This window comes from Zootermopsis nevadensis, unplaced genomic scaffold (assembly GCF_977971745.1).
Source record: "Zootermopsis nevadensis isolate Lab colony 2312 unplaced genomic scaffold, Znev_1.0 Znev_ptg000028l, whole genome shotgun sequence".
NCBI classification, from domain to species: Eukaryota; Metazoa; Arthropoda; class Insecta; order Blattodea; family Termopsidae; genus Zootermopsis; species Zootermopsis nevadensis.
In genome coordinates this window covers 15,350,728-15,367,696 of record NW_028259160.1, presented here as the reverse complement: position 1 = coordinate 15,367,696, position 16,969 = coordinate 15,350,728, and the positions used below count along the sequence as shown (strand labels likewise).

The following is a 16,969-nucleotide window of genomic DNA, read 5'->3' as shown; positions in this document are numbered from 1 at the left end:
GGGTATTCCGTCGTGGGCCTCAGAAATGGAGAACAAGCCTTTGGTTGTGGCTCTGTGGTGCCTACTGACGCTGGTAAGCGTCGTCCTGACGGCCGAAAGGTACAGTGCTCGATACGATAAAATCGACTTAGATGCCATCCTCACGAATGACCGGGCCCTCGGCGCTATCATCAGGTGCATCTTAGAGAAGGGCCCGTGCTCTCCGGAGGGAAAGGATATTAAAAGTAAGCTTAAGCTAAGTTAAGCTAAGCTAAGTTAATGCGAAATATTATTCAGAGTTCTCAAAGCCAAGAAAGGAATGGAACCTTAAAAATACACTCGACGTTTTTATAGTCGTTAATCCTGAAGAGAAGATCCTACTTGAAGGGCAGTGTAATATTAGGTGAGGTTTAGGTTCTCACGGCGGCGAATATGTGGGCTGTTGCACCGTGTAATCTGGTAGAAAATTACCAACGTTTCAGAGGTTTGTTGCCTCCATCATCAGGGCGACAAGTTACTGATGATGGAGGAAGAATGTATCTCTGAAACGTCGGTAAATTCTTACCATATGTACCGTGACTAGGTATTGTGTTCGGAAAGTGGTAAGATGTCTGTGAATGGTGTACAACTTAATACTGTCTGTGGTTAGTTACATGACCCGAAAACAAAAGTGGAGTTCGATTACGGGCAGACGTTTAAAATATGGCGAATAGAAGCGGATTCAGAGCGTTCATACTTTTTTATTCACGGAATTAAGAGAGGACGTCGTAACGAACATTGAGCCACTGTTCTTATTTTGCGTGTTTTTGTACTCGTCGATAATTTAAAACGTAAGTCGAATGGTTATTAATGAAACAAGATTTTGGTTACGTGAGATTTTTCCGCTGTTCTTCACGGGAAGTCTGTTAATTGAATTATAAATTCACGTGGATTATTACGTAGAAACAGTGACTGATATGAGACCTGTAAAAATTGTTATTGAGAATGAATTTATATCTCCGATAAATGATATTGAGACACGTTTTAAGGCTGCCGACTGACCGTATTTCTCCGAAGTTTTTCGATTACTTTCCAGAAGGAAGAAGGCAAAGACTCGACCTTTGAAGAGATGGATTGACCAGTTGTACTAATTCCGGGATCGAAACGGGCCAAATAGCCTAACCATTTTTATTGATGATAAATCACACTGGGGGAGAAAAGAACAGCTTACCAAAGTGATGAATGCTTTCATTGTCAAAAAACTTTTTGCGCGTAGTAAAAGCGATCCAGAAGATTATTTTAATTTTAAACAGTGTTTGTGTTTATAAGATAGTGGCGTCTCGTAATTGGCCATTAAATATGAATGCAAAACATCTGTAGGACAAACTACTTGTCCTCTTCAGTGTGGCACTTGGAGAATTTTTGCGTAAGAACTGAATTCTGCAAGTGATAAATCCTCTCTAATCGCCATGCAAGGTCAGCTGAAGGCTTGGGTCTGTGCACGAGACTAAACGACGCAAAAAATAAGACTCACCGGACATGATCTCGGAAAGAGCAATGTTTTCCGTTAAAAAAACAACAACAAAGAATGGACGGAATGCTTCACACGCGAATTCAGACAGGCAAAAGTATCTTTTCATTATTTGATTTTGGTAATGACGTAATGATGTGACGTCATACAGACGTGATGGTTCCACAACTGTTACTGACACAGGTTTCAAGTAATTTCAGTGATTCAGTGCGGTTGGTCCTATGACATCGACGTATTTTCTTATACATTTTAATTCTTTATTTTGTTATGCAGCTGACCTACCAGATGCATTGAGGACGCAGTGCGCTAAATGCACAGATACTCAGAAGAGGATGATTAGAAAGTCTTCAAGGTACCTGCTTACGAACAGACCAGAAGACTGGAAGGCCATCACTCGCAAGTATGATCCTGACGGACGTTTCCGTGACAGCTACCTCAGCTTCCTAAACAGCGAATAAGAATTCTTTAACTTAGAATCTGTCTGATACAGTTATAACAATATAACAAAACTCTATGATTCGTTAACATAGAACATACTCAGGCATGGCTATGCTTTCAGTGATAAATGAGTCTATTATGCAGGCGGGTTTAAGCAGCCTCACTGACTATTATCGTTTCGAACATGAAGTTACCTATTATTTGTAGAATGTTACATCAGATAAATAAAAATGCAGTTTCATGCACCTTAAGCGTACTTATCCTTGATTAGTCCTTGTGACGTGTTGTGTGTGATTTATTTTGCATTAAACATAAAATAAATGCATGATCGTAATATGGCTTATGCCCTCTGGCGTCTTTCGTCTACGAAACTTCGCAACAGAGTTTTATAATACGTGATACTGGGTATATGCAAAAATATTTCCGGTGATTTAATTCAGACCCTTATCAGTCCAATTTAACAACTACTGGCTCATATCTTTGTCAGAAAAGGGCCATTGTGCATACTCTTGGCATGCCATCTTCACCAGCGATCTTATTAATTGTGACGTAATGACCTTTGGGCAGTTTATGGGTTTTCAGTTTTACCTGTAAAGAATCCATTGAATAAATACCTACTTACGAGGTGCTAGCCAAAAGTTAGGGGAATTTGAATTCCACGCGCGAACCGGTTGTGGAATGGCCTGCCGCCGCTAGATGGGGCGAGGCGTACCCTTTGTGAATTAGTGCCCCAACAGCCGAGAAGGCGGGAGGCCGCGTTCTTGAGTCTCGTGCGTTTTTGTGACGTTGTGATTTTTTAAATTGCAGATTTTAAGGAGCAAAGAATCTGCATCAAATTTTGTTTTAAGCTTTAAAAAAACTGCTGTAGGAACCCACCGCGTGCTTGTGGAAGCATTTGGTGAGAATGCTCTGAGTCAAAGTAAAACTTTTTTGTGGTACAAACGCTTTAAGGATGGACGAACGTCTGTCGACGACGATGAGCAATGTGAAGGGATGCATGCACCTCGTACAAAAGGGAAAAAAAAAAACTTTAGTCGTAACAGTTAACCCGACGCAGGAGGTCGTGGTTTTGTGGTCGTCATTTTCAGTACCTCGGACTATACAGCGTCGAATGAGAGGATGATGATGAATAATGAATTGGAAAGGATGTGCAATGAAGCCTTCAAGCGTTGCCAAGGCTGCTATTATAATGGCCAGTCATACATTTTGCCTTCTTCTGTGATGAATCAACTCTCGAGTACTTTCTGGTAGTTGCAATAGTAGACGCAAGTTGGAGTCGTTACAAAGAGTCGATACAATGGCGCGTGCGAGAGGAAAAAGCAGAACTAGTTGGTAGGATTTGAGGCTCTCACACCGATCTGGTGTAGTCTGGTAGAAATTTTCCGACGTTTCAGAGGTCCTTGCTGCCAGCTTCATCAGGCCGCTTGATGAAGGAGGCAATAAGTCTTGTTGCAGTAAATATTTGCTGATTTTTTTATAAAACCATGACCGAAAATACGAAGTCTGTAGGAAAATGACAGAATGACGTACATTTCCAGCCGTTCCAGTATGTGCTGAAAATTTAAGACCACGTGACCCCACTTATGTACTAAAATCTGTGGAGAGGGCCTACATTCAGCTGCGTATGGAGTCAGTAAGCACCTCCGAAACGTCAGTGGGGATCTGAAGGATCGTTGTCATATTCACAAAAACCCTGGACCAACTGCACTCGGTTCACACTCTTGAACACCTGAATCTTTAAGATTTACCACTGTCACCATCTACACCAAAATCTCGCATATGCGTCTTCCCTTTAGGATTTCTAATTTTTGGGTGTTTTTTCACGTTTCGTCATAAGCAGACACACCACCTGGGCACATCCATGTCTGTCTTTACGTCTGCCCTGATTATGGAGGCAGCAAGCACCCCTGAAACGTCGGCCAGTTTCTACTACACAACACAGCGCAACTTCCCAGAAGACAGTCTCAGTTAATTATCTGTTTGTTTATTCGTTTATTTGGGCGATACGACGTGAAAATTAATTTGTATATTTCTAGGAACAGACAAGTCCTTTTTGTCCTTTGTTGGAGTAGGACGTACCAAGAGATTTGCAGTAACAATATCCAGGAGCGCTGCATCTGCTGTAAGAACCGGTATTGTTTAAAGCTGGTGGCCTTGCAGATAATACGTCGTATTTGCATAATAGATTTACGCGCTGCAAGAACGTCTTATGTTGTTTTAAACTATTTTTAAGGTATATAATATTAAATCCAGTAGAAATCGACAAGTAAAACCCAATCTTGTTATCTAGATACGAGACATAAAATGTCTGATGACCAGACATTCTTTACGCGAAGTTAGATCATGTGTGATGCCCACTTTAACCAGTTTCCACTTCATTATCGACGACATTGTAGAACGAGACTAATAACAGTCTCTAAAAATGCGTGCTTTAATGATCCTGGGCTGAAGGACATTTAGTGAGAGTTATTTTTTATTAACACGAAGAGGAAATTTTATACTGAATTAGAAAATAATTATGCAATACGTGTACTGACAGAGAAGGGTTACGACGCATGGTAGAGTCTTCATGAGGTTAGTGTAATATCACTTATATTTAGTTGGATTATTTAAAAATTTAACGTCTATATTAGTGCAAGATTTAATCCGCGTAATTAGTGTGTCACAGTAGAGCTTCGATAACCGTGTTACAGTAAATGTTCACTAGAAGCAAGTGATTAAATTAACCAACGTCGACATTGCTCGGCTGTAATTACAGATATTGCAGGCTTAGGTGTCTTTGTGATGCTAATTCTGACGTAATTTTGTTGGCCAAGAGCTTACGACACGCCGAAGACGAAATATAACGCGATGCTTTTAACGAAGAGGGCCTTGCCGGTTTGGGTCATGTTGACGGCGTGGGTGAGCGCACAGAACGGGTCGTCGAAGTACGAATACGTGGATGTGGACGCCCTCTTGTCTAATCATAGGACTCTCAACAATTATGTTAACTGCGTCCTGGACAAGGGTCCGTGCACTCCGGAAGGCCGAGACTTGAAGGGTGAGTTGGGAACAGCACAGTTCACGCATCCCGTGTGTGTGTGTGTGCCCTTCGTCGAAATAATTTTTAAATTTAAGCCCGTGCGTCAAACAAAGCACCACGAGAAACGCAAATGCAAAATTGAGATTTATTGATAGGATTTGATTTTTTCGCAGCGGTCAGTCTGAAGATTTCTGTCTACTGGGTTTTTGCGCCGTGTAGTCTGGTCGATGTTAACCGACGTTTCAGAGGTCATACTGCCTGTCTGTAGAATGCGCAGTATATTTATACGACTCAGATTAAACGTGGGAATGAAGCCAAGGTGATTTTGCATTTATTCTGTTTTATTCGTCCAAATAAAAGACGTCTTTCTTCACCAACGATTTTTCAAATCGCATCAACACATGACGCACTTTTCTGTGCTGAAAATCGTTTGTCAAATTCGTGTTTTGCGTTTGTGTAGAGTACATGCCGAGAGCTCTGACGACCGCATGTGCCGACTGCACCAGATCGCAGAAGCATTTCATCAGGAAGGCGGCGTCATACGTCATGAAGAATAGACCAAGGGACTGGGATGAAATCGTAAAAAAGTATAACCCTCAGGGAAAATACCGCGAGTCCTTCTACAGGTTCCTGGCTGAAGGTTGAATTGCTGACAAAGTGTGGCGCTTAAATAATTTATGTAAGTTACTTAAAGTAAGAAAATTAGGGAGGAGACGACGGATTGGTTCAGGGGATTTCTTGTTACGTGACGCACATAGGTGGGAGCTCCTTTAGAAGAACAAAGAACGTAGTCATTCTTGACAGGATGATAGCCGCTCAGCTGATCGAGAAATTTTCCGTATTTTATGGGAGCGAAGGTTCATTACAGTGTTTACACCAGCCCACCGCTCTCATGTCCTTAGCCAGCTGAATACAGTCCAGATCCTTCTTATGACTCAATTTAATATTATCTTTCCATACATACCTGCGTCTCACAAATGGTCTGTTCAGGTTATATTTTAAAATTTGCATACATTTCTCGTCTACCTTGAGTTACTCTTTTATGTAATCGTCCTGATAATAACTGGTGAACAAAACAGAGTTGTTGTAGATGGATTAGAAGCAACTGTAGCATAAATTATGAAGCACCTTGGCATAGATTTTTCTCTATGCATCCACTACTTTTTGCCTCTTAGAACAAGACACTCCTAAACATTCTGATCTCGAGTCTCCCACTAATGTTAAACGATAGGTAAAATTAAAATTTTGTAGACTTCAAGTTCTGCGTCGTATAGACTGAAGATGGAAAGGCTAAACTTTCTGAACTCTTCCTTTATGTATGCAATTTTGATTTGTTACTGTACTTGTAAAATAGGCTATTTGAACTTCGTTACATTTTATACTGAGTTATGAACCATGACATTTTTGCTGTAAAGTTAATAAGGACTTTAGAATTTGTTTGTTTCTCCATATGCTTAGAACATTTGAAATTATTCCGAAACCTAAAAATAATGCGTGCTTCCATACACGCACATGCTCTCGTTAGGTGGCTTATAGTTACTTCTTAAATTGTCTGTTGTTGAATCGTACGTAGTTATGAACTACGGCAGAAGGTCGTGAGATACTGGATCCAAATTCTGTTACTGGTTTGTGCACACAGCCAGTAATTTAGTCGATATTTGAGTCCGTAAAGATGATTATTTTCACTTATTCATCGTGTTATTTAATTCTTAGACGCTGTAATAACGTTGTTGGTAATTTAAAAAGTAATATTTTATTTCGTATCCATTTTATTTAACTGATGTATTTAAATGTTTGCTTCGGCTCTACGGCATTTATATAATTTATTAAATAATTATCTTAAATGGCGAGTCCATAAATTTTAAGTGCTACTGTTGTTATAGAATATTTGTCATGTATTATTTGAACTCTTTTATTTTTTCAGAAACTTTCTGCACACAATGTGAAACAGCCATAATGGGCTAGGTGTCTGAATTGGTCGTCTAATCAGTAGACGGCAAGTGTTATTTAAAATAATGAAGTAGACACTTTTTTACTTTTATTTTTTACGTGTACTTTGAATACAGAAGGAGTAAAATAAATTGAAGATGTCCATCTTCTGGGTTTTAGTAAAATAAATTATTTGTAGTTACATATAACTTGTTTTGATGTAAAGACTGGAACTGAAGAAAATCTTATTGTGATTGGCATTTTTTATGTGGAATCTGTCTAGAGACATCATTACAAGTAATATTAAATAATGGTAATATTTTTATAGTTTTCTCTTTTACCATAAACAGACATCTTGATGCTACAGACATGATCTGCCTCACAGCCTGTATCTTCGTGATCATTTACGGGTTGTTGATAGTAAATGATCCTGCCATTTATTTTTATTTATTTAGTGTTCTGTCTGACGACAGGTCCATATGAACAGGATCCTTCCATCCTTTTCTCGGACTGGGACCTGTTTATATACGTTCTTGGCAGATGATCCAGAAGTGGTTTGCCATTGCCTTCTTCTGTGTGTGAATGGAGTAATTGTTGGGATGCCACGGAGGAAAACTCCGTGTTGCCTAGACCACGGCCTTGCCCAACACAAGTTATAAATTCGGGCACCGCCGGGAATCGAACCCGAAACCCCAGGATTACAAGGCCAGCGTTCTAACCGCTAGACCACCTCATCTTATTATTATTTAGTGTTCTGTCTGACGACAGGTCCATATGAACAGGATCCTTCCATCCTTTTCTCGGACTGGGACCTGTTCATATACGTTCTTGGCAGATGATCCAGAAGTGGTTTGCCGTTGCCTTCTTCTGTGTGTGAATGGAGTAATTGTTGGGATGTCACGGAGAAACTGTGGAAGCCCCCGGAGGAAAACTCCGTGTTGCCTAGACCACTGCCTTGCCCAACAAAAGTTATAAATTCGGGCACCGCCGGGAATCGAACCCGAAACCCCAGGATTACAAGGCCAGCGTTCTAACCGCTAGACCACCGTGGCGGTCATCCTGCCATTATAGGATTTAAAACTGTTTACCATACTTGGAATCTGAACGAGACATTCATAAATTCAGAGAGATTTTTACAAATTCTTTCGCCGTGAATACATTACCTGTGAAATGAAGATGGAAGTAGACGAATTGGGCCACCATTTTGTAATTTTCTTTTCAACTGCGAGTGAGACTGGGCCCTTGACGCTGCAGATGTAAAGGGTCTGTTGTACCAACCCTTGGTGATGACGATAGTTTAGTTTGAAACATTGAGTGCCAGGAGAAAACTATCTGAAGATGTGTCATTTTATCCACCCACGTGGACTACCCTAGGAAGTAATTTAGTACATTTTAACTCTGAAACACAGATGTAATTTATGTCTACCACCTAGATTAATATTGAGTAACTCTGCATTTTGTTCATAGAGTGTATTTATGTGATTCATATGTCGGACTTGAGGTTTTAACGGCGGTGAGTTCGGAGATGGCCGTCTTCTGGGTCGCCCTGATGATGGAGGCAGCAAGGATCTCCGAAGCACTTGTAAACTTCTACCAGACTACACGGCTCTACAACCCAGAAGACGGTCATCTTCGGGTTTCATGTGGTTTTCGAAATAAGCAGCTGTTATTTCCCTAAACAGAGTTAACCGATTCATCTTTCTAATTGGGAAGGCTTGGATGTATGAAGCAGGAGTTGTAACCATCAGCCGCAGTGTTCGATGAGGAGACAGGCAGTCGCTGGAAACGTGTCGTCCTAGACCTGCATCTACTTACGTATTCAAGAAATGAGGTCAGAGTGACCGTTTCTACGCCAAATAAGGAATGACGGCTGTACCACCTGCCCTGGGCCTTGACCTGAGTCTTGGTTCATTCTGACATAGCCTTGCTTCATGTAAGATATTTATAGAGGCCAAAGCACCGCTCGTAATGCTTGGCTGCTCAGGTGTGACGTTGGTTAATTTGCATTGAGACATGCACGGGTCACATTAATACGGATATCCCATAATTACGATGTCATAGGAGGAATCTTGTTGCTTGGCAGAATACGGGTGGGTATAAAAAGAAATTAAACGTTGCTGTAAATCGTATGTCTTCAGTGTCGAGTGTTGGAATTTATTTTATCTAGGACGAGCTGTTACGACATTAAATATTTCCGCCCATTTGGCCTCGTTGACGGGAATCTGTCGCTAGTCGTTGCGGGTTTTGTGGTTTCGTTCAGCACCGTGCCCCCCCCCCCCCCCCACAATGGCGTTCTCATAATTCACAATCACATAAAAGGGAGAAGACAAGAAAAGTGTATTCCAGTTTGGAGAATTGTTTTCAAAATAAGTTATTTTTAAATATGACTGTCTTCTAGTATGTTACGCCGTGTACTCTAGCACTAAGTACATCTGAAACGTCGGAAAATTTCTACCATACTAAACGACGCAGCTTTCCAGACTGTCATTTTCATACTCGGTTCCGCGAGAGCCTCCATTATTTCGATCCTGTAACCTGAAATTCATTGGTTGTGCAATCAAGAAGGCTTTGACGGGCTACGGCTTGGAAAATGGACAATGAGTGGTAGTGGAAGTTAGGTTAGGTTAGTTTGATTAGGTTAGGTTAGGTTAGGTGAATCGAATTGCTCCCTCAAGTGCCCCGGTATTCATTTTGTTGTCACAGGTAGTCAGCTAAAGGAATTGAGATGAGAGCATGTCTGGATTATACCGGCTGAGATCGTGTCCAGACTCATTAGAAGCTGTGTTATCAGGGAATTCTTTAATTGTAGAACATGTTCTGTAAAATATTTTGCGCAGCTGTGACAAGATCGGTTTTCTGGTTTTGTGTCATCAAGTACGAGGTGCGATCGGAAAGTTTCAAGACTGTGTCAATAGAGGGCGAACCGGATGTAGTACGAGCTTCTGTCTTTAGAGGGTGCGGCCTACATTCATAGTGAATCAGTGTGCCAGCCGGCATCATCGAATTAGCATTTGTTTCTTAGTTACGGCGTTTTGGTAGTGCATTACACCGACCCTCCTGCGATTTCGGAATGGCGTGTGCATCAAATTTTGCCAAAGACTCGCCAAAACGACTACGGAAACCTATGAAATGCTAAATCAAGCATTTGGGGAGTCCGCAATGGGTCGTGCACAAACTTTTGTGTGGCATTCACGTTTTAAAAATGGCCGAACCTCTGTCGATGATGACGAGCGTTCTGGACGACCATCTTCGAGCACAACGCCCGAAAATGTTACGAAGATTCGGCAGGCCATTCACGAAGATCGACGTCGTACCATCAACGACTTGTGCGACATTGTTGGGATAGGCTATGGGACCTGTCAGCTGATTCTAAAGGAAGAACTCCACATGCGACGCATCCTGTCTGAGGACCAGAAGCAGAATCGACTTCTCGTTTGTCAGGAGCTCAAAGATCTTGTAAGAACCGACCCCAACTTCCTTTCTAAGGTTTCCTCTTCCCAAAGATGAAAATTCAGCTAAAGGGAAGGAGATTTGAGACGATAGAAGAGATTCAGGCAGAATCGCAGATGGTGCTTGACAGGCTGACAAAGAAAGATTTCCAGGGATGCTTCCAGGCTTGGCAGCGGCGCTGGGATCGTTGTGTTCACTCCCAGGGGAACTACTTCGAGGGTGATGGATGAATTTAATACCTGAGATAAGTGTACGGGTTTTTATACGCGCAGTCTTGAAACCTTTCGATCGCACCTCGTATTTGAATCATGACGTATCATCAGGTTCTTATATTGATCTATCATATTTTATTGACGTTTTTATTCGTACTGTATGTTACATTTTTTTATAATGATTCGAATTGTGGAAAACCGTCGGCCTTGCTTCGGCTCGCCGAATCTGCTCTGTTGCTATAGAAAGAGCTTCTTGTGTAATTCTGTTTTAAGTCGTGATTTTCTTCAGTCTGTCCCCGTACTTCGTGGCGTACTTGTTTTCCGGATCATATTTCTCTTGTAGCTGTTTCCATAGCTCAGTCTTTTCGTTGAACAGATGCCTAATCACTTTTTCGACCATACCTCTTTGGCTATCGCTGCATTTTCCACAGTCATTTTCCAGAGCATCTGTGATATGAGCTGGAAATTAAAATAAAACTGTGACTTATTTGCATAAAATCGAGGTAGACAAATTGGTAATTATATCAGTACACATCCAGGTTTTTAGTGTAATTCTTTTACGTAAAGACTTTTTTTTAAATTCGTGTTCCTGAAAGGAAGTGAAACCCGATAAACTTCCTGCAACAAAGAATGAAAACATGTAAAAAACAACATGTTTTGCATCAATTCGACCTTGTATAGCCCGAACCGTTGACAGCATCGTTAAATAAATACATAAATAAAAATTCTTGTAATTGCATATTATAACATAGACGGTTTTCTCGTTGGAAACAAAGTTTAAAATGAAAATTTTAAACTGCAAAAGAAAAAGTCCCTATTGATTTGCGTTTGACGATATGTGGAATGTGCATTGCCAACCGTTTCCGTAAATTATGGATTTCAATAAGATGGAAATATTTTTCGAATTGGCGAATATTTAAGAAAACGTAAAATATATCGGACTGTTCCGCGTGTCTTTGTAGTGTGAGTAACTTTATAACAATAATCTGTTACCAGATATGCAAGAGTTCACTGAATAATATCTTCTTAGCTACTCTGTATATTTTCGGGTGTTTTAAGTGTTTATAGTTACAGTGGGACCCAAAATATTTCACAAAAATGTGAACGTTTTTGGACACAGATTAATAGCATTTTGTGAAGTATATTTTTTGTCTGAAAATGAGTGCCTTCTAGGTTGTCGTGTTATCATGATGGAGGCAGCAGGTACCTCTGAAACGTCGGTAAACTTCTACCAGACTTGAATTGAATTGAAATTATACCAATTCCGTCTCTTATTCGCAGAGATTATCAGCAAATTTACAAGCGTTTAAACAGAAGTCTTGTAATTAAATACGTACAAGTTTGTGCGACGATGCAATATTTAAACATTTCCATGCTGTTGTTTCATTCTAAAAGCCGTAGTCATAGCATATTTCAACGGTAACATAATTTATGCTAAAAGAAACTTACCTTTAACCTTGCAAAGATGGCGGAAGAGATTTCTTCACTGATCTTTCGAGAAATCAAAAAGTGATAGTGGAACCATGGTTCCGGAGAATTAGATTTAAATACGTCTATACGGAAAGGAAGTTTATATATTGGCTTCATTCTAAATATTTCCTTTATATCCGCTTTACAATTGAGTAAAGTTTGATTAAGACATTGCTTATTTAACTTGAATTAGTTACGCTTAAGATGGGTCTGTGGTAGATGAATGTAAAGTAATGTAATGAAATGTAATGTAATGTAAGGTAATGTAAGGTAAGGTAATGAAATGTTTTATAGGTAACAACAATGCCGAGTAAACAGATGACGTTTCCTAGGTAACATAACAATGAAGTTACACTTTTTCGTTTCCCTTTTTTGTTACACATTTTCGTAACACATTTTTGCCGAATGACACTGACCCTAAAATATAGACGTATTTAAGTCAAAAAAATCAGGGGAGAAGGGATGTTGTAAGCGAGCTATCGAAACTGACTAGCTAGCAGAGAGTTTCAGACCCCGGGAAGTCGAATACTTACATTTTAGCTCAGCGCCTTCAGGAGAGCATTTCCCATTTCCCATAAGGCATTTGAAGTAGTTGATCACAAGTCTGTCACTTGCGAGAATCTCGTCAACGTCTACGTTGTCGTATGCCGTAGTGTACTTCTCATCCCTGCGGAGCCTAGCAGCTTCAGCCAGGGCCAAGGCTGATACTAGCACGAAGAGAATAGTCACGAACTGCTTCATGGTGATTTGAACGCACCAAATTCAATGTTATTTCCAGCTGAGAACCTCATATTTATACTAAGGAAAGATATGTTTAAGTGACGTCACAGTCAGACAGGATTCGCGGAAGGAGAGGCACATATGAAGCACCCTATATCCTCCCCCCCCACCGCAAAACGACCCTGAGTATCCAGTTTTTCTTGACATGTGGTTGGATATTTTAATAGAATAATGCAGTAGTTAGATCGTCATCTCAGATAGATCAGACGAATGCAAATTGTTATAACTTACTTATACAGTATCGACGTAATTACGTATATTTTTTATTATGTATGAAGAAGTTCTCGTAGTGTCGCAATGCAAAGAAAGAAATATCAAAATGGACCTAGTGCTGAACGGAGGGGCATGTGACTGTCTGCATGGATCAGAAGTATGTATGTACTCAAAAAAAATGCTAGTTATTCAGATGAAAACTTTAATAAATATGTATACTTTCGCATGTCTGTGAAACCTCTGTTTCGTATAGTTGTGAAACGTAGTGTCTTACTTTAAAGAGACGGCACAAATTAATGTAAAACCGTGCTGACAAAATTATTTGAACCTAAGAAAAAATGAAGTAATTTGTATATAACATACCGAGGATACTAGTGATTAATAGAGAACACGTGGTATTGTCGGGACAGTTAATGCAGACGGACATGGAGGTGGGATGCAGAGGAAAATGGGGCATTGGAGGATGGCATTAAGTAAGATCTTTGGCAGGGGAGGATCGTTGCTAGCCAGCTAGTTGAGGCGAACGCTCGCGGTGATCGCCTCGTTGGATTAAGCTGGCTAACGATGTGTTTTATCTGAGCAGTTTTACTGTGTTGCGGTGGATGGAGTACCACTGAACCACGATCGTTGAGAGAGAATTTTCATTTTTCAGAGTCTTAGCTAGGATTTGATAATGCCTATATTGAAACTTCGAGTGCCATATAATAAATAAATAAATAAATTAGCTTGTTGTCTGTACGCTTTACTTAATGGGATATCTGATGTATTATTTAGAGTTCGTGAACAAACCAACAAATTATTGCTCTTAAATGGATGACAATTTTAGGAACAATTTTATTTATATTAGATATTACAGATTTTTATAAATCGAATTATCGAACATTGCCATCAAAGGATTATGTATTCCAGTCAATCTGCAGTCTGTTGGTTGCTATAGGAACAAGTTACTTTGTGATTCGAATGCCACATTAATTAATTGCTTTATTTTCTTCAGGCCTTAAGTTTACTCTCATACTTCTGTACGTATTTGTTATTCGGATCATATTTCTGTTGCAACAGCTTCCACTGATCAGGCTTTTTATTGTATAAGAACTTGATCACTTTATCTGATCCTTCTTTCTGCCTCTCGTTGCATTTTGAACAGTCCGTTTCCAGAGCATCTGTGATGTGAGCTGCAAAAGAAACGAAGTACATTTACAGGTCTTGTCCTTGTACAGAGCATAATGGTTAAAAGATGGATGTCTTTTGGGTTGTTGCACTGTGTAGTCTGGTAGAACTTTACCGACGTTTCTTAGGTCCTGCTGCCTCCATCATCAGGGCAATGACTCTTCGTAACCCAGAAGACAGCCATCTTTGGACTCACCGCCGTGAAAACTTCAAATCTTACGTAATGGTTAAGAATTCGCCAACAGTATTCGATATCGCGTTATAATTTTCCAAAACAAGAAATCACTTAAAGGATTCACACAGTTTGTATTATTTTATCATCATTAACATGTTTTCATAATCAGAGATATTTAGTCTAACAACATTGAATAGTGGGATGTATGTTATGCCAGGAGGGCGTAATGCTAACGCTGCTCTACACAGAGATGCAGATCACTGATAATGCACATTTTTCTTCTGTAAATCAGCCATTTTGTTGTTCTGGAAAGATGCCCTAAATGTGGTCTATTAGTGTTCATAGGAAGAAAACGGATTTCGTATTTGATATTACAGCCGGTGTGAAAGACAACTTGGACACTATTTTCACAGCTTAAGTCATGGCCGAGCGTAAAAACTTTGTACTTCAGAGAAAACTTGGTGTTGGACCAATTTTGTACTATTTATTTAATAATATTTTATAATATATTTTTTTTTAATTTTGAGAAACAATTGTGGCGACGTTGTAAGAACGGGGCAGGCACGACTGAAGAAAACAGGGAAGAAATTGATTTCATGTTATTTAAATAGAATACCAGTAGTATGTAGAACTGTTTTAAAAATCCAGGTACAATATTTTGCGGGTGTCACTCACAACAAAATCGTGTACTCCAGTTTTCAGACCTTGGAAGGCTCAGTACTCACATTTTAGTTCAATGCCTTCAGCAGTGCATCTTCCGGTGTCCAGAAGACATTTGATGTAGCTGTTGAGTAGTCTGTCGGTTGCAAGAATCTCATCCAGGTCTACGTTGTCATATTTCGTGGTGTACTTCTCATCCCTACGGGACCTAGCAGCATCAGACAGGGACACGGCTGCCACTAGTACTGAAACGAGCACTACGAACTGTTTCATGATGTTGGTGCACAAAATGTAGTGGTTCTTCCAGTCGATAAGCTAGTATTTATACTAAGCAAAGGTAAACTTGAGTGTCCGTTAAGGTGTGAATACCTAAATTGACAAGGTACACAATGGATGCGCTAAACGTTCCCCACCATTGGACGTTCTTGTGTGTCTAATTCGTCACTGGGATTTTATTTACAGTGGAACATCGCGGTCCATTGGTTAGTTATTTTGCTTTGTATTCATGAAGTGCAGGGTTTGGTTTTCAACTCAGGGTCCTGTTGTCCTGATCGACGATTTTCGTGACTTAACTTTAGGAAAATATGATAAGACAATAGGACAGGTTTGTTTTAAATTTGGTATGGAAGATACACCATTAGGGACTAGTCTTAACTCATATACTTATTAATTTCCTACAGTTGGTAATACCAACGTGAGAATGCTTAAATTCAAATTGTGAAATAATAATCTTTCGCAGTAACGCTATTATCCTTGATACTCTGCGATAATTAACATTAACACTCATGATGGCGTCATCGCTGGTTAAGCATATAATAACTCGATAATGCCTAAATGGATTTTCATAAAAAAATTTACGGACGTTATGCCATTGAATGTCATTCAAAACTCGAAATGTATTATTTTATAGAGTTAGAAATACGAAAGCGATGAATGCTCAAACTTGTGAGGTGGAAGGAATGATCCTTCGAAATGATATCATTATCAGTTACATTCCGATATGACGTTATGAAACGATTACCATAGCCTGTTACGGTCGGTAATACTGTTTGCATTTATACGTTGGTTGCCTCACTTACCATGTTTAGAAACGTTACCAGATGACAAAACAAATAAGAAATTGAAATTAATAAGGAATTCGTGATGCTATTATACCCTTTTTCCATGGATACCAGGCAATTAGCATCCAAAAGTCAAATCATTTGGAACCCGCTACAGGTGTCACGCTGTGCATACATTTGTTAACATTTTACATTTACCTTGAGTATTTATTGTTCAAATTAATACGCTGATAAAAATAGTGTTTGCTTTACTCTACACTGCACGCTCTAATCAAACTCACATGATAGGCCATAAACCTGTTCTAGGATGTGAATCAACACTGAAATTATTTTTTGAAACTAATGGAGAAATTAATTGGTAAAAATCGCTATAACTAGGACATCTCAAGGACGACGTCCTATTTACATGCACTAAGAATGTTAAAACAGCAGCCAAATAGAACAGTTTGCAAAAACAAACATGAAACGTTCTTATATGTTTATGACAAGTCGTTTCCTTAATTGCTACTAAAGTTTGATCCCATGTGTGATGGAATGATATACTCTTAAAAAATAGAGGCCTTTTTTTTCAGTTTTAGCCAAGCTAACATGGTTAGTCCCACGTGTGTTCACTTTAACAGTCCAAACGTTTTCCTACGTCCAGTAGTTAATATTTTAAGTGCCGTAAAAAAGAACATAGGAAATAGTTGTCAAAGAAGGATAAGGTGGGAATTTATAAAATCTCGCAACGAAAAACTCAATAATTTATACCGGACGTTTATTACCATTTTTTTGGCTTATGGTAACGAAGTATAGGAGGTTATGATATGCTGTTAATTTGGGTGAAACAAATGCTCTTGCTGAATTTTGGTGGGGAAACCTGTTGGTATGTCGAGAGAAATATGTGAGGATTATATAAGAGCA

General features: G+C 39.6%; 4 protein-coding genes across 6 annotated transcripts; 2 read left to right on the top strand and 2 right to left on the bottom strand.

Moving 5' to 3' along the window:
* On the top strand, positions 1–2,178 carry LOC147872359 (ejaculatory bulb-specific protein 3-like). The gene is made up of 2 exons (XM_087357013.1): positions 1–224; positions 1,763–2,178. Exons 1-2 carry the CDS (start codon positions 26–28, stop codon positions 1,945–1,947), a joined length of 384 nt encoding a protein of 127 aa, XP_087213139.1. The 5' UTR covers positions 1–25; the 3' UTR covers positions 1,948–2,178.
* A 655-nt stretch (positions 2,179–2,833) lies between these two features.
* On the top strand, positions 2,834–7,043 carry LOC110826701 (ejaculatory bulb-specific protein 3). 3 transcript variants are annotated; one of them, XM_087357015.1, is made up of 4 exons: positions 2,847–4,501; positions 4,686–4,967; positions 5,410–5,628; positions 6,874–7,043. In XM_087357015.1, exons 2-3 carry the CDS (start codon positions 4,778–4,780, stop codon positions 5,592–5,594), a joined length of 375 nt encoding a protein of 124 aa, XP_087213141.1. In that variant the 5' UTR covers positions 2,847–4,501; positions 4,686–4,777; the 3' UTR covers positions 5,595–5,628; positions 6,874–7,043. The 3 variants fall into 3 exon arrangements, with proteins under 3 accessions (XP_087213142.1, XP_087213141.1, XP_087213140.1); XM_087357014.1 differs by having other exon boundaries at positions 2,849–4,501; positions 4,744–4,967; XM_087357016.1 differs by lacking the exon at positions 5,410–5,628 and having other exon boundaries at positions 2,834–4,501; positions 4,744–4,967.
* A 3,609-nt stretch (positions 7,044–10,652) lies between these two features.
* On the bottom strand, positions 10,653–12,792 carry LOC110826616 (ejaculatory bulb-specific protein 3-like). The gene is made up of 2 exons (XM_022057419.2): positions 12,544–12,792; positions 10,653–10,999 (listed from the first exon to the last, which is right to left on the bottom strand). Exons 1-2 carry the CDS (start codon positions 12,749–12,751, stop codon positions 10,809–10,811), a joined length of 399 nt encoding a protein of 132 aa, XP_021913111.2. The 5' UTR covers positions 12,752–12,792; the 3' UTR covers positions 10,653–10,808.
* Positions 12,793–13,813: 1,021 nt separating this feature from the next.
* LOC147872358 (ejaculatory bulb-specific protein 3-like) lies at positions 13,814–15,351 on the bottom strand. The gene is made up of 2 exons (XM_087357017.1): positions 15,071–15,351; positions 13,814–14,175 (listed from the first exon to the last, which is right to left on the bottom strand). Exons 1-2 carry the CDS (start codon positions 15,276–15,278, stop codon positions 13,994–13,996), a joined length of 390 nt encoding a protein of 129 aa, XP_087213143.1. The 5' UTR covers positions 15,279–15,351; the 3' UTR covers positions 13,814–13,993.
* Between the last annotated feature and the right edge of the window lie 1,618 nt (positions 15,352–16,969).

Coding starts and splice junctions, on each gene's coding strand:
- LOC147872359 (XM_087357013.1), top strand. CDS start 26: ATGGAGAACAAGCCTTTGGTTGTGGCTCTGTGGTGCCTACTGACGCTG. Junction 225..1,762: donor GGAGGGAAAGGATATTAAAA/GTAAGCTTAAGC, acceptor TTTGTTATGCAG/CTGACCTACCAGATGCATTG.
- LOC147872358 (XM_087357017.1), bottom strand. CDS start 15,278: ATGAAACAGTTCGTAGTGCTCGTTTCAGTACTAGTGGCAGCCGTGTCC. Junction 14,176..15,070: donor TGAAGGCATTGAACTAAAAT/GTGAGTACTGAG, acceptor TTTCTTTTGCAG/CTCACATCACAGATGCTCTG.
- LOC110826701 (XM_087357014.1), top strand. Junction 4,968..5,409: donor GGAAGGCCGAGACTTGAAGG/GTGAGTTGGGAA, acceptor GCGTTTGTGTAG/AGTACATGCCGAGAGCTCTG.
- LOC110826616 (XM_022057419.2), bottom strand. CDS start 12,751: ATGAAGCAGTTCGTGACTATTCTCTTCGTGCTAGTATCAGCCTTGGCC. Junction 11,000..12,543: donor TGAAGGCGCTGAGCTAAAAT/GTAAGTATTCGA, acceptor TTTAATTTCCAG/CTCATATCACAGATGCTCTG.